Source organism: Schistocerca nitens, chromosome 10, assembly GCF_023898315.1.
Source record: "Schistocerca nitens isolate TAMUIC-IGC-003100 chromosome 10, iqSchNite1.1, whole genome shotgun sequence".
Lineage (NCBI taxonomy): Eukaryota > Metazoa > Arthropoda > Insecta > Orthoptera > Acrididae > Schistocerca > Schistocerca nitens.
Window position 1 is genome coordinate 14,263,988 of NC_064623.1, and position 17,516 is coordinate 14,281,503.

General features: G+C 42.5%; 1 protein-coding gene across 3 annotated transcripts in view; it reads left to right on the top strand.

Moving 5' to 3' along the window:
- The window catches only part of LOC126210275 (endoribonuclease Dicer-like), a 334,521-nt gene that overhangs the window by 180,797 nt on the left and 136,208 nt on the right, over window positions 1–17,516 (top strand). For all 3 annotated transcript variants that reach the window (XM_049939469.1, XM_049939471.1, XM_049939470.1), the window contains one exon: window positions 11,728–11,952. In XM_049939469.1, the coding sequence (XP_049795426.1) occupies window positions 11,728–11,952 (225 nt within the window). The remainder of the gene's footprint in view (window positions 1–11,727; window positions 11,953–17,516) is intronic.

Below are 17,516 nucleotides of genomic sequence, written 5' to 3' on the forward strand. Positions count from 1 at the left end.
TAGGACAGAGGTTTCGGATTGGGAGAGAGGTTTGGAGGAAAGGTTAACTACTGAATTAGGGTGTTGTGGTTCCAGATTGTGTTGAAAGGAATTTTGAGGTTTTGGAGGGAGTGGAGCTGGAAGTGGGAGATTGAGTAGATGGGAGAGACTGGGTTTGTGTGCAATGAGAGGTGGTTGAGGTTTGCTGGAAAGGTTGTGAAGGGTGAGTGAGTTGCCTTTCCGGAGGTGGGAAACCAGGAGATTGGATAGTTTTTTGAGGTGGAGGGTGGCATGTTGTTCTAATTTACGGTTGGCCTGTAGAAGGATGCTCTGAACAGCCGGTGTGGATGTGGGAGAGGAAAGATTAAGGACTTTTATTAAGGATAGGAGTTGACGGGTGTGTTCATTGGCTGAGTTGATGTGTAGGTGAAGGATTAGGTGGGTGAGGGCAATGGATTGTTCAGTTTGGAACTGGTATAGGGACTGATGGAAGGAAGGGTTGCAGCCAGAGATGGGAACTTTAAGTGTGAGGCCTTTGGGGGTAATGCCAAATGTCAGACAAGCCTGAGAAAATAGAATATGGGAGCGTAATCTGGCTAGGGCGAAGGCATGTCTGCGGAGGGAATGTAAATAAAACTTAATGGGGTCGTTGTGGGGGTGTTGTGCGGGTGACATGGTACTAGAAGGTCGAAAGTGTAACGTGAGGCTGAAATGAAAATGAATATAAAAATATGTGGGGAGAGATAAACGTGAAGTAGAAAGCAAATGGAGATCTGGTGTGGAAAGAGGCGAAAAGGGTTTGGTTGGAGCTGGGTTATGTTGATCCTGTGGTGAAATAGTGTAGGTAGAAAACGATGTGCATAAAGGTTAGGTGGTTGTGTTGTCGCCAAAACACGTTAAAGGGTGGAGAAATTCGGGAAAATTTCGAAAAAACTACGTGAGGATGTATTAAAAGTAGTGGTATGGTGGTGGCAGATTATGGAAATGAGGCTAACAATTGTCTGGTGGAGAAATAATAACGTTAAAACCTGTGGGAAGCGGCTAAAAATGATCGGTGATGTGAAAAAACGGAAATCGAAATAAAGCAAAAGTTATTAAAACTAGCCGATAAGGTTGTTTAATAGCTGAAAGGAACTGTTTGTGAACTAGAAACGGTGGATTTTATAGCAGTAGCGGAAGAAAAAATTATTTGGTTATGGTTTGGAAGTGGGTTACGTATTATTACGTATTGTTGAGTATATATCGGCGGGATAAAATTGTATAGTGGATTACGGTAAAAAGGAGAAGGTGAATACAAAGGGAAACTACTGGTAAAAACAGAAACAGAAGGAGGAAATAAGACGACAGAAAAGACTTCGAAATGTAACAGTGACAATAACAAACGTCATTGTTGGGTTCAAATTAATGATATGAATATAACAGAGGGAAACATTCCACGTGGAAAAAATATATCTAAAAAGAAAGATGATGAGACTTACCAAACAAAAGCGCTGGCAGGTCGATAGACACACAAACAAACACAAATATACACACAAAATTCAAGCTTTCGCAACAAACTGTTGCCTCATCAGGAAAGAGGGAAGGAGAGGGAAAGACGAAAGGATGTGGGTTTTAAGGGAGAGGGTAAGGAGTCATTCCAATCCCGGGAGCGGATATGTGTGTGTGTGTGCGAGTGTATACCTGTCCTTTTTTCCCCCTAAGGTAAGTCTTTCCGCTCCCGGGATTGGAATGACTCCTTACCCTCTCCCTTAAAACCCACATCCTTTCGTCTTTCCCTCTCCTTCCCTCTTTCCTGATGAGGCAACAGTTTGTTGCGAAAGCTTGAATTTTGTGTGTATATTTGTGTTTGTTTGTGTGTCTATCGACCTGCCAGCGCTTTTGTTTGGTAAGTCTCATCATCTTTCTTTTTAGATATATTTTTTCCACGTGGAATGTTTCCCTCTGTTATATATCCTCCACAGTGGATCCTTGCTCCTTCCAACTGCATCAGTACAGAAAAGTTTCCTATCCCTGGCCAGAACCCAGTTCTGCATAGTGTTCCTGTGTAGTTACCTGGCTCGTGGAATCCCCCGAAATTACCCACCTGCAGCTGCAACCCATCCTTCCACAATGACCTTTGTCTGTTAGTATTCTGTCAGTCCATAGCCCGCGCCAACCCATCAAAAATAAGATGTACCTCAGTGCATGGAGACATCAGAGGCTGTGTATGTGTGCTGTGTGCATGTATGAATGTGTGTATTTTTCTGAAGCTGGGGGACTTTTTTGCCCGATAACTTAGTCTACTGTTAAATGAGCCTGTGTGCCACTCGTGCCACATGATATGCCGAGTACGAATCTATCCTAATTCGTTTGTACATAGTAATGTTTTATACAATAAAAGAGTTGAGGGGCATGAAAGGGAAGCAGAGGTTGAGAAGGGAGCGGTTGTAGCCTGGCTCCGATGTTATTCAAGCACTAAAGGAAACCAAAGAAAAATTTGGAGCAGGAATTAAAGTTCAGGGAGAAAGAAAGATGAAGCTTTGAGGCCTGCCAATGACATTGTAATTCTGTAAGGCAGCAAAGAACATGGAAGAGCAGTTGAACGGAATGGACAGTGTCTTGAAGGGAGGATGTAGTCAAATTAAATCAGCTGATGCTGAGGGAGTCAGATTAGGGAATAAGACACTTAAAGTAGTAGGTGTTGGCAATGTCAAGAAAAGTGTTTCTAAAGAAAATAAATTTTTTAACATCAAATATAGATTTAAGTATTGGGATGTCTATTGTGAAAATATATGTCTGGAGTGTTGCCATGTATGGATGTGAAATGTGGACAATAGACAAGAAGAGAATAGAAGTCTTTGAAATGTGCTGCTGCAGAAGAGTGCTGAAGATCAAATGGATAGATCACATAACTAATGAGGAGGAGGTACTAGTAGAATTGGGGAGAAAAATTTGTGGCACAGCCTTACTAGAAGAAGGAATCGGTTGATAGGATACATTCAGACACATCAATTGAGCAAGAATTTAGTATTGGAGGGAAGTGTTGAGGGTGAAAATAGTAGAGGGAGATGCAAGACATCAATACAATAAGTATATTCAGAACGTTTAAGTCGCAGTAGTTGTTTGAATATGAAGAGGCCTGCACAGGATAGAGTAGCATGGAGAGCTGCATCAAACCAGTCTTCAGACTGAAAACCAAACAGTAGTGTAGCATAGGAAAACTCTTAACTTGTTAGCGGAAGGGGTCACCATTAATACAGTACTTAATAATATAGCAGGCAAGCAGAGTGGCACGTTATCTTTTATTGTAAGAACAGGAAGGTCGTAAGCTTTATGACAGCTTTGATGTGGCCCACAGCGACTGTCTTTCCTGCGCCAACCTCTTCATCTCAGAGTAGATATTACACGCAATGTCCTCATCTATTTTGGGGCATATTGCAGCCTCTGTAATTGCCTATAGTTTTGCTCATTACAGCTCCTCCTAGTACCACGAAAGTCATTCCAAGATGTCTTAACACATGTCCTGCCATCCTATCCTACTTTCAGTCAGTATTCTATGTTTCGTTTTCCTCACAAATTCTGTGGAGAACTTCCTTGTTTATCAATCCACCCTTGTTTTTTACCTTATCAATCCACTTAATTTTCAGCATTGTTCTGCAACACCACCTCTCAAATTCTTCGGATCTTGATATAGTATAATGGAATATTTGTAATAGATAATGCCGCTATATATGATACTATAAAAGTCTTTTAAATGATTAAATATCTTTGCTTATGGCCAGTTGTACTAATTACTACCTTAAAAAAATTACAGCCAGAGACTGAGCAGTGTGTCGCAACTTGTTGAAGATTCTGATTACTGATTGGGTGTTTTTTCATAATGCGTAGGAAAGGGGGGGGGGATTCCGTATAGATAGAACTCCCTGCAAATCTGTTTCTATACCCTCAGTAACAATTAACTTTGTGGATAAAAGCCCATGCCAGTGAAGGTACCTATAGGGATATCTGCATATATCCAAAATAATAATTACTTAAGGTTAAAAGTTAAAGGATAATGTCAGTATTCACATGCAGTTAATAATAATAATTGTTATTGTTTTAAGTCACTATTATCACCCATTCATGATGGCTTGCCACCATGTTGCTTGGAGTGCATAGTGTCCTGGAAGGGTTAGGTTCATTGATGGTTGATATCTGCCCTTCTTCGTGCTTTCCCATCTAATTACACTTACATTCTATTTCTATTTTCTGTCTGAGTCATTCCTGGCCAGACAAAATAATTTAATTGTTAACTGTATGCTGTTAAAAGTCACAAAATTCTGAGGTAAAATTTATACTGACATAAGTTTTACAATATGTAAGTGCACAGCCAAGCTAATGATGTAATAATAGCCTAGAAAATAAAAGAAAAAAATCAAATAAATGAACCGTGGACCTTGCCGTCGGTCGGGAGGCTTGCGAGCCTCAGCGATACAGATGGCCGTACCGTAGGTGCAACCACAACGGAGGGGTATCTGTTGAGAGTCCAGACAAACTTGTGGTTCCTGAAGAGGGGCAGCAGCCTTTTCAGTAGTTGCAAGGGCAACAGTCTGGATGATTGACTGATCTGACCTTGTAACAATAACCAAAACGGCCTCGCTGTGCTGGTACTGCGAATGGCTGAAAGCAAGGAGAAACTATGGCCGTAATTTTTCCTGAGGGCATGCAGCTTTACTGTGTGGTTAATTGATGATGGCGTCCTCTTGGGTAAAATATTCCGGAGGTAAAATAGTCCCACATTTGGATCTCCGGGCGGGGACTACTCAAGAGGACGTCGTTATCAGGAGAAGGAAAACTGGCGTTCTACGGATCGGAGCGTGGAATGTCAGATCCCTTAATCGGGCAGGTAGGTTAGAAAATTTAAAAAGCGAAATGAATAGGTTAAAGTTAGATATAGTGGGAATTAGTGAAGTTCAGTGGCAGGAGGAACAAGACTTTTGGTCAGTTGAATACAGGGTTATAAATACAAAATCAAATAGGGGTAATGCAGGAGTAGGTTTAATAATGAATAGGAAAATAGGAATGCTGGTAAGCTACTACAAACAGCATAGTGAACGCATTATTGTGGCCAAGATAGATACGAAGCCCACGCCTACCACAGTAGTACAAGTTTATATGCCAACCAGCTCCACGGATAACGAAGAGATTGATTAAATGTGTGATGAGATAAAAGAAATTATTCAGGTAGTGAAAGGAGACGAAAATTTAATAGTCATGGGTGGCCGGAATTCGACAGTAGGAAAAGGAAGAGAAGGAAACGTAGTATGTGAATATGGATTAGGGGTAAGAAATGAAAGAGGAAGCTGCTGGTAGAATTTTGCACAGAGCATAACTTAATCATAGCTAACACTTGGTTCACGAACCATAAAAGAAGGTTGTATATGTGGAAGAAGCCTGGAGATACTGACAGGTTTCAGATAGATTATATAATGGTAAGACAGAGATGTAAACTGTAAGACTTTTCAGGAGCAGATGTGGACTCTGACCACAATCTGTTGGTTATGAACTGCAGATTAAAACTGAAGAAACTGCAAAAAAGTGGGAATTTGAGGAGATGGGACCTGTATAAACTGAAAGAACCAGAGGTTGTAGAGAGCTTCAGGGAGAGCATTAGGGAACTATGGGCAAGAATGGGGGAAAGAAATACAGTAGAAGAAAAATGGGTAGCTTTGAGAGACGAAATAATGAAGGTAGCAGAGGATCAAGTAGGTAAAAAGACAAGGGCTAATAGAAATCCTTCGGTAACAGAAGAGATATTGAATTCAATTGATGAAAGGAGAAAATACAAAAATGCAATAAATGAAGGAGGCAAAAAGGAATACAAACGTCTCAAACATGAGATTGACAGGGAGTGCAAAATGGCTAAGCAGGGATGGCCAGAGGACAAATGTAAGTATGTAAAGGCATGTATCAATGGGGGGTGAGGTAGATACTGCCTACAGGAAAATTAAAGAGACCTTCAGAGAAAAGAGAACCACTTGTATGAGTATCAAGAGCTCAGATGGAAATCCAGTTCTAAGCAAAGAAGGGAAAGCAGAAAGGTGGAAGGAGTATATAGAGGGTCTATACAGGGGCGATGTTCTTGAGGACAATATTATGGAAATGTAACAGGATGTACATGAAGATGAAATGGGAGACACGATACTGCGTGGAGAGTTTGACAGAGCACTGAAAGACCTGAGTCGAAACAAGGCCCCGGGAGTAGACAACATTCCATTAGAACTACTGATAGCCTTGGGAGAGCCAGTCCTGACAAAACTCTACTATCTGGTGAGCAAAATGTATGAGACAGGCGAAATACCCTCAGACTTCAAGAAGAATATAATAATTCCAATCCCAAAGAAAGCAGGTGTTGACAGAGGTGAAAATTACCAAACTATCACTTTAATAAGTCACGGCTGCAAAATAGTAATGCGAATTCTTTACAGATGAATGGAAAAACTAGTAGAAGCCGACCTTGAGGAAGATCAGTTTGGATCCCATAGAAATATTGGAACATGTGAGGCAATACTGACCCTACGACTTATCTTAGAAGCTAGATTAAGGAAATGCAAATCAACTTTTCTATCATTTGTAGACTTAGAGAAAGCTTTTGACAATGTTGACTGGAATACTCTCTTTCAAATTCTGAAGGTGGCAGGGGTAAAATACAGGGAGTGAAAGGCTATTTACAATTTGTACAGAAACCAGATGGCAGTAATAAGAGTCGAGAGACATGAAATGGAAACAGTGGTTGGGAAGGGAGTGAGACAGGGTTGTAGCCTCTCCCCGATGTTATTCAGTCGGTATATCGAGCAAGCAGTAAAGGAAACAAAAGAAAAATTCGGAGTAGGTATTAAAATCCATGGAGAAGAAATAAAAACTTTGAGGTTCGCCGATGACATTGTAATTCTGTCAGAGAGAGCAAAGGACTTGGAAGAGCAGTTGAACGGAATGGACAGGGCCTTGAAAGGAGGATATAAGATGAACATTAACAAAAGCAAAATGAGGATAATGGAATGTAGTAGAGTTAACTCAGGTGATGCTGAAGGAATTAGATTAGGAAATGAGACACTTAAAGTAGTAAAGGAGTTTTGCTATTTAGGGAGTAAAATAACTGATGATGGTCGAAGTAGAGAGGATATAAAATGTAGACTGGCAATGGCAAGGAAAGCGTTTCTGAAGAAGAGAAATTTGTTAACATTGAGTATTGGTTTAAGTGTCAAGAAGTCGTTTCTGAAAGTATTTGTATGGAGTGTAGCCATGTATGGAAGTGAAACATGTACGATAAACAGTTTGGACAAGAATAGAATGGAAGCTTTCAAAATATGGTGCTACAGAAGAATGCTGAAGATTAGATGGGTAGATCACATAACTAATGGGGAGGTATTGAATAGAATTGGGGGGGAAGAGGAGTTTGTGGCACAACTTGACTAGAAGAAGGGACCGGTTGGTAGGACATGTTCTGAGGCATCAAGGGATCACCAATTTAGTACTGGAGGGCAGCGTGGAGGGTAAAAATCGTAGAGGGAGACCAAGAGACGAGTACACTAAGCAGATTCAGAAGCATGTAGGCTGCAGTAGGTACTGGGAGATGAAGAAGCTTGCCCAGGATAGAGTAGCATGGAGAGCTGCATCAAACCAATCTCAGGACTGAAGACCACAACAACAACAACATGGGAAATAGTAAATGTACTCGCAGATTATTGTACTGTGATAGGAGGGAATGCCATGAGCAACGTATTAAAAATCTTGGCAACTGTTGGGGGAGGGCTTTTAGGGCTGAATTTGGATACCTCTTCTGTGTGTTTATCTTTAACTCGAAAACCACGGCCTCTAGTGAAAATCACAGTGCAAAATCAAACTATATTAAATTTCCTACAAAAAAGGTTCTCAATACTTTCCACATACAAAGAGAGAAGTATTTAAAATATTGCACATTGCAGAAACAATGTGACACTGCTGTAGTAAGCAATTATCATTTACAGCATGATAAAATTGTTAGGGAATTAACCATTTCTCAAGATGCCAATAAGCTGATACAAGTAATGTGAACATTGTAATTATTAGGCAGTACTGACAAAATGAACAGTAATTAAATTAAGAATGAAATTTCCACTCTGCAGCAATGTGCTGACTGGTATGAAAGCTATGAGGACAGACTGCGAGTCATGCTTGGATAGCACAGTCACTAGAACACTTGGCCACAAAAGGCAAAGGTCGCTTGTTCATGCTTTGGTCTGGCATACAGTTTTAATTTGCGAGGAAGTTTGTCATTAAATGAACATACATAAATTACATATTCCATTTGGACATTACATCAATTCCAAAAAGGCACTTTCAGTAATTATGAAAAAATAAAAAAAACTTGTGTAATTTTCCAAGAGGTTGACAGGCTGTTGTCAGTTAAAATGTTGTTTATGACCCATCTCCAAGTCCTTAATCAGTGGAATGTAAATTTTGAGGTCTGGCTGCAGCTGATAAATATTTGGATTAAAGTGGTTTTATATATTTTAATATCTGTCGAGCAGTGGAAAATCCAGGATGGAACTTAACAATATCTGTCTTGTAGAAAAAAGATGAGGCCTAGTAGAAATCCTTGGATAACACAGGCAGTATTAAATTTAATTGATGAAAGGAGAAAAAATAAAAATGTACCAAATGAAGCAGGCAATAGGGAATAGAAACGTCTAAAAATGAGATTGACAGGAAATGCAGAATTGCCAAGCAGGAATGGCTAGAGGACAATGTAAGGATTTAGAGCATATATCACTAGGGGAAAGATAGATACTATACCACCTACAGGCAAATTAAAGAGAATTTTGTGGAAAAGAGAAACAGCTGTATGAATATTAAGAGCTCTCTTGAAAACATCGTAAGCAAAGAAGAGAAAGCTGAAAGGTAGAAGGAATATATAGACGGTCTGTACAAGGGAGAGGAACTTGAAGGCAGGACTATAGAAATGAAAGAGGACATAGATGAAGATGAGAGGGTGCATCTGATACTGTGAGACGAGTTTGGTATAGCACTGAAAGACCTAAATCGAAGCCAGGCCCCTGAAGTAGACAGTATTCTGACAGAACTACTGATAACTTTGGGAGGAACAACCATGACAAAATTCCTCCATCTGGTGTGCAAGATGTATGAGACAGGCAAACTACCCTTAGACTTCAAGAAGAATATAATTCCAGTTCCAAAGAAACTTGGTGCTAACAGGTGTGAATATTACCGAACTGTCAGTTTAATAAGTCATGGTTGCAAAATACTAACACACATTATTTACAGAAGACTGGATAAACTGATAGAAGCTGACCTCGGGAATAATCAGTTCGAATTACGGAGAAATGTAGGAACACCTGAGGCAGTACTGACCCTCCAACTTAGCTTAGATGATAGATTAAGGCAAACCTATAGCAAATTTGTAGCATTTGTAGATTTTGAGAAAGGTTTTGTTAATGTTGGCTGGAATACTATCTATGGAATTCTGAAGGTGGCAAGGGTAAAATACAGGGGATAAAAGGATATTTACAACTTGTACAGAAACCAAACAGCAGTCACAAGAGTCGAGGTGCATGAGAGGGCAACTGGTTGAGGAGGGAGTGAGACAGGGTTGTAGCCTATCGCCGATGTTATTCGATGTGTATATTGGCCAAGCAGTGAAGGAAGGAAAGAAAATTTTTGAACAGGAATAAAAGTCCAGGGAAAACAAATAAAAAATTTTCGGTTTGCCGACAACATCGTAATTCTGTCAAGAGACAGCAAAGAACTTGGTAGAGCAGTTGAACGGAATTGACAGTGTCTTGACAGGAGGATATAAGATGAGCACCGACAGAAGCAAAACGAGGATAATGGAATATAGTTGAATTAAATCAGGTGATGCTGAGGCAATTATATTAGGAAATCAGACACTTAAACTAGTAGAAGAGTTTTGCTGCGTGGGCAGCAATCAAACTGATGATGGCAAAAGTAGAGATTGTGTAAAATGTAGAATGGCAATGGCTAGAAAAGTGTTTCTGAAGGAGAGAAATTTTTTAACATTCAGTATAGATTTAAGTATTAGGAAGTCTATTCTAAAAGTGTTTGTCTGGAGTGTTGCCAGCTATTGAAGTGAAATATGGCCAATGAACTGTTTGTACAAGACAGAATAAAGATATTTGAAATGGGGTGCTACAGTAAAACAGTGAAAATTAGATAGGTAGGTAACATGTATAATAACGTTTTACTGAGTAGATATTTCTGAAACAAACCACCTTCAGCTGTACATAAACTTTTACAGGAACACGGCCTGTTTCTTGATTTCAAATCATATCTTCAGGTGTACACTCATCAGTAAAACATTTAATCTCAGGATACCGAAGGGAGGGGAACTCAAAACTTCTCAAAATAAAATACTGTTTCTCGCAGTAAGCAGGGCATCATAGTTGAAATGGACCAGGTGAAAAACCAACATGTTAAAATCGCACTTACTTCATATCAGGAAGTTGCGGGCAGCAGTGCTCCAACTGCCTCGCCACACTTTTAACGTGACAGTTTTTTAACTGATCAGTTTGAACTATGATTCCCTGCTTGTTGCCAGTAACAGTATTTTGTTTTGAGAAGTCCTCCCTCCTCCTCGTATCAGGGCTTAAATATTTACCGATGTACGAACACCTGAAGATGTGATTTGAAATCACAAAACCGGTCGTGTTTCTGTAAAAGTTCATATACAGTTGAAAGCAGTTTATTTCAGAAACATTGATTACTTCAGCTGTGGTTGCCATAAACAGAAAACTATTTGTACTGAATAGAATTGGGGAGAATAGAAATTTGTGTCTCAACCTGACTAGGTTGGTTGGTTGTGTTGGGGAAGGAGACCAGACAACCAGGTCATCGGTCTCATCGGATTAGGGAAGGACAGGGAAGGAAGTCGGCCGTGCCCTTTGAAAGGAACCATCCCGGCATTTGCCTGGTGCGATTTAGGGAAATCACGGAAAACCTAAATCAGGATGGCCGGATGCGGGATTGAACCGTCGTCCTCCCGAATGCGAGTCCAGTGTCTAACCACTGCGCCACCTCGCTCGGTCGGCCTGACTAGAAGAAGGGATCAGTTGATAGGACAAATTCTGAGATATTAAGGGATAATCAATTTAGTATTAGAGGGAATAGTGGGGGATGAAAGTTGTAGAGGGGACAAAGAGATGAATACAGTAAGCGGATTCAGAAGGGTGTAAGTTGCAGTAGTTATTTGGAGATGAAGAGGCTTGCACGGGACAGAATAGCATGGAGAGCTTGTCAAACCAGTGTTCAAACTGAAGACAAGAGCAGTATCTGTTGTTGCAGATGAAAGTTTTTGTGGATGCAGGTAAGAATCTTGTTGATGTGGGTAACAGTCCTCTTACTTGCACCAACCTCTGTACATAGATTTGGTTTATCTCTCAGTTACATTTGTAAGCCAACTGACATGCCGTGCATCATAATGAGATATAGCAGTTCTGATTCACGGGAGATGCAGCTAATGAATTATTGTCTTCCCCCGAAAACTTTTATTCAACAAGAGCAGTTTGTCTTTATATTCGTGGCCAGATAATATGTACCCACAACATTTGATAACATTTTTGTTGTAAATCCAGAGTAGCTCCTGTTAGCAACATTTGTAATTCCCTCCAATTTTACTCAGTTTCTAAATTTTTAAATCTTTTTTATTTGTTGGGGTAAGTGATGCACCATAAGAAAATCTACCACAAACCAGTATTTATAGAGAACTTATTTCAGGGTAGACCACAGAGCAATCGGAAGATGGCAAAACGGTATGCGGCATTTGAGACAGTTATACAACTCTACCAATGTGGTGAGCTAGATGATCATCTGTGTGCTGTATCATATGAGAAAGATGTTATGTCATATCTAACATTTTTCCCATTCATAAAGAGGGAAGCAGTGCCAAAGGGGAAGCCTGAAGCAGGCACAAAGAAGCGCAAGCAGCTCTATACCCGGAAGGTACCCATTTAATTTTTATTCTCTTTTTCATATGTTGTGTAAAAACTTCAAGTGGCTGCAAAGACTTCAGCAGTGGAGTATTTCAATAAAAAGTTTTTTTATTAACTTTAACACAGCAAGTTAACTGAGATTTTTTTTCACAAAAACATTTAGTGTTCATTTCTAATCCATAAAGATAATTCAGAAGATTTGATGTTGGTTCTCATGTGCCTATGCTCTTTTGATTGAACAGAATCCATTCATAGTTATTATCTCAAGTGTGGACCGAGTGAAATAAGTTAAGTGTTAACCTCAGATTTTCAAATCTATAAGCCTTGCTTGTGACATGTTCTTTTATTCTGTACAGGAGTTCATCTTAGTAATTTAGAACTGTTTGCTATTGTAAGTTGTTTATTATGTACAATATCAATAACCTTTTTGTTTTTGTATGTTAAGAATTTAGGTTCACTAGTTTTACAGGAAAAAAAGTAACATTTTACATGTATTATGTAATTGCTCGTACCTCAACTGGATAGTTATGGATCAAGTGGTTGCTTGGATTGCGAAAAACATTAAATAAATTAACGGATTTATTTTATCAAGCATACTAACCTACATTCTACGCCTACATACATAATCTACAAGCCACCATACGGTGCACGGCAGAGGGTACCACATACCACTACCAGTCGTTTCACGTCCTGTTCCACTCGTAAATAGAGTGAGGAAAGAACGACTGTCGAAAAGCCTCCATATGACCCCTAATTTCTCTCATGTTTTCGTCGTGGTGCATATGCAAAATGTACATTAAGGGCAGTAGAATCAGTCAGCAACTGGCGTCAGGTGTGGGTTCTGTAAATTCCTGCAATAGTGCCTCACGAAAAGAGCATTGTACTACCTCCAGGTATTGCCATGTGAGTTCATGAACCATCTCTCTATTATTCCTGTGCTGATTACACCTACTGGCAACAAATCTTGCAGTGTGCCTCTGAATTGCTTCAACGTCTTCCTTTAATCCGAGCTAGTGAGAATCCCAATCACTAAAGGAGTACTCAAGAATGGGTTGCACCAGCATCCTATATCCTGTTTCCTGTATGGATGAAATACACTTTTCTAAAATTCTCCCAATAAACTGAAATCGTTACCAGATGTTACGACTCAATATTTCATCAGTGTGATTGTGTCCAGCAGCACTCTACAAATGCCCTATTCAAACATTACAGGATTGTATTTCCTATTCATTCGCATTAGCTTACACTTTTCTCCATGTAGAGCAAGATGCCATTCATCATACCGACTAGAAATGTAGTCTGACCCTTCTTGTATTCTTCTACAGACATTCAATGACGACACCTTCCCATACACCACAGCGACATCAGGAAATAGCCGTAAACTACTGCTCACAATGTCCATCAGATCATTTATGTATACAGAAAACAGCAGTGGTCCTATCACACGTCCCTGGGGCACTCCTGACGATACCCGTGTGTCTGATGAACACTCACCATCGAGAACAATATACTGGGTTCTATTACTTAAAAGGTCTTCAAACTACTGGCATATCTGGGAGCCTAATTCGTATGCTCGGACCTTCATCAACAGTCTGCCCTGAGGCACCGGGTGAAATACTTTCAAGAAAGTTAGGAATATGGAATCTGGCAGTTGTCCTCCCTCCATAGTTTATAGGATATCGTGTGAGAAAGGAGAAGCCGAATTTCACACAAATGATGCTTCCTAAATCTGTGCTGATTTGTGGACTGAAACTTATCTGTATAAAGGAAATTTATCATATTCAAATTCAGAATGTGTACAAAATTCTGCAGCAAACTGGATATTGGTATGTAATTACGTCAGTCCGTTCTTTTCCCTTTCTTTTATATAATGTTCACCTGTGATTTTCTCCAGTCCCTTGGGACTTTGTGCTGGGTGAGAGATTCGTGATAAATGCAAGCTAATTAAGGGGTCAATACCACAATGTTCTCTCTGTAAAACTGAATTGGGATTCCATCTGGACCTGGTGAGTTATCTGTCTTCAGCTCTTTCAGTTGCTTCTCTATGCCATGGACGCCTATTTGTATGTCTTCCATGTGGGTCTCTGTATGACAGTTGAACAATGGTGTGTTTGTGCAATCCTCCTGCATGAATGATTTCTTAAACATGAAATTTAAAAGTTCAGCTTTTCTTTTGCTGTCTTCTATTGCCATCCCAGACTGACTGACAAGTGGCTGGTAGAAGTCTTCGACCTACTTAGTGATTTTATATATGACCAGAGTTTTCTCAGGTTGTCTTCAACATCTTTTGCTAAAATATGACAGTGAAAGTTGACACAAGCTGCGAAATTGTTGGGAATAAAACAGTGACCCATATATACACTCCTGGAAATTGAAATAAGAACACCGTGAATTCATTGTCCCAGGAAGGGGAAACTTTATTGACACATTCCTGGGGGCAGATACATCACATGATCACACTGACAGAACCACAGGCACATAGACACAGGCAACAGAGCATGCACAATGTCGGCACTAGTACCGTGTATATCCACCTTTCGCAGCAATGCAGGCTGCTATTCTCCCATGGAGACGATCGTAGAGATGCTGGATGTAGTCCTGTGGAACGGCTTGCCATGCCATTTCCACCTGGCGCCTCAGTTGGACCAGCGTTCGTGCTGGACGTGCAGACCGCGTGAGACGACGCTTCATCCAGTCCCAAACATGCTCAATGGGGGACAGATCCGGAGATCTTGCTGGCCAGGGTAGTTGACTTACACCTTCTAGAGCACACTGGGTGGCACGGGATACATGCGGACGTGCATTGTCCTGTTGGAACAGCAAGTTCCCTTGCCGGTCTAGGAATGGTAGAACGATGGGTTCGTTGACGGTTTGGATGTACCGTGCACTATTCAGTGTCCCCTCGACGATCACCAGTGGTGTACGGCCAGTGTAGGAGATCGCTCCCCACACCATGATGCCGGGTGTTGGCCCTGTGTGCGTCGGTCGTATGCAGTCCTGATTGTGGCGCTCACCTGCACGGCGCCAAACACGCATACGACCATCATTGGCACCAAGGCAGAAGCGACTCTCATCGCTGAAGACGACACGTCTCCATTCGTCCCTCCATTCACGCCTGTCACGACACCACTGGAGGCGGGCTGCATGATGTCGGGGCGTGAGCGGAAGACGGCCTAACGGTGTGCGGGACCGTAGCCCAGCTTCATGGAGACGGTTGCGAATGGTCCTCGCCGATACCCCAGGAGCAACAGTGTCCCTAATTTGCTGGGAAGTGGCGGTGCGATCCCCTACGGCACTGCGTAGGATCCTACGGTCTTGGCGTGCATCCGTGCATCGCTGCGGTCCGGTCCCAGGTCGACGGGCACGTGCACCTTCCGCCGACCACTGGCGACAACATCGATGTGCTGTGGAGACCTCACGCCCCACGTGTTGAGCAATTCGGCATTACGTCCACCCGGCCTCCCGCATGCCCACTATACGCCCTCGCTCAAAGTCCGTCAACTGCACATACGATTCACATCCACGCTGTCGCGGCATGCTACCAGTGTTAAAGACTGCGATGGAGCTCCGTATGCCACGGCAGACTGGCTGACACTGACGGCGGCGGTGCACAAATGCTGCGCAGCTAACGCCATTTGACGGCCAACACCGCGGTTCCTGGTGTGTCCGCTGTGCCGTGCGTGTGATCATTGCTTGTACAGCCCTCTCGCAGTGTCCGGAGCAAGTATGGTGGGTCTGACACACCGGTGTCAATGTGTTCTTTTTTCCATTTCCAGGAGTGTATAATAAGTTTCATGTATTTCATGTCTACGGTCACAAAATTTTTGTTAACAGATTACTGGTTCGGTCTATAATGACCGTCTTCGGATCTGCAGCAAAATATGGTAAAACATAATTACATTAGCAGATTGTCTAGAGTTTAAAACAATAAATAGACCACAATGAAAAGTACTACTGACACATACATGCAATTTGTGCACTTAAAGTATGAAGAGACATACCTGTTTTATAAAAAGAATGTCCTAATGTACTGCAGCCATAGTGGCGTCTTCAAATATTAAACGTAAAATCAGCACCAGTGTTGTCAAATATATACTCCTGGAAATGGAAAAAAGAACACATTGACACCGGTGTGCCAGACCCACCATACTTGCTCCGGACACTGCGAGAGGGCTTTACAAGCAATGATCACACGCACGGCACAGCGGACACACCAGGAACCGCCATGTTGGCCGTCGAATGGCGCTAGCTGCGCAGCATTTGTGCACCGCCGCCGTCAGTGTCAGCCAGTTTGCCGTGGCATACGGAGCTCCATCGCAGTCTTTAACACTGGTAGCATGCCGCGACAGTGTGGACGTGAACCGTATGTGCAGTTGACGGACTTTGAGCGAGGGCGTATAGTGGGCATGCGGGAGGCCGGGTGGACGTACCGCCGAATTGCTCAACACGTGGGGCGTGAGGTCTCCACAGTACATCGATGTTGTCGCCAGTGGTCGGCGGAAGGTGCACGTGCCCGTCGACCTGGGACCGGACCGCAGCGACGCACGGATGCACGCCAAGACCGTAGGATCCTACACAGTGCCGTAGGGGACCGCACCGCCACTTCCCAGCAAATTAGGGACACTGTTGCTCCTGGGGTATCGGCGAGGACCATTCGCAACCGTCTCCATGAAGCTGGGCTACGGTCCCGCACACCGTTAGGCCGTCTTCCGCTCACGCCCCAACATCGTGCAGCCCGCCTCCAGTGGTGTCGCGACAGGCGTGAATGGAGGGACGAATGGAGACGTGTCGTCTTCAGCGATGAGAGTCGCTTCTGCCTTGGTGCCAATGATGGTCGTATGTGTGTTTGGCGCCGTGCAGGTGAGCGCCACAATCAGGACTGCATACGACCGACGCACACAGGGCCAACACCCGGCATCATGGTGTGGGGAGCGATCTCCTACACTGGCCGTACACCACTGGTGATCGTCGAGGGGACACTGAATAGTGCACGGTACATCCAAACCGTCATCGAACCCATCGTTCTACCATTCCTAGACCGGCAAGGGAACTTGCTGTTCCAACAGGACAATGCACGTCCGCATGTATCCCGTGCCACCCAGTGTGCTCTAGAAGGTGTAAGTCAACTACCCTGGCCAGCAAGATCTCCGGATCTGTCCCCCATTGAGCATGTTTGGGACTGGATGAAGCGTCGTCTCACGCGGTCTGCACGTCCAGCACGAACGCTGGTCCAACTGAGGCGCCAGGTGGAAATGGCATGGCAAGCCGTTCCACAGGACTACATCCAGCATCTCTACGATCGTCTCCATGGGAGAATAGCAGCCTGCATTGCTGCGAAAGGTGGATATACACTGTACTAGTGCCGACATTGTGCATGCTCTGTTGCCTGTGTCTATGTGCCTGTGGTTCTGTCAGTGTGATCATGTGATGTATCTGACCCCAGGAATGTGTCAATCAAGTTTCCCCTTCCTGGGACAATGAATTCACGGTGTTCTTATTTCAATTTCCAGGAGTGTATATATATATATATATATATATATATATATATGACAACACTGGTGCTGATTTTACGTT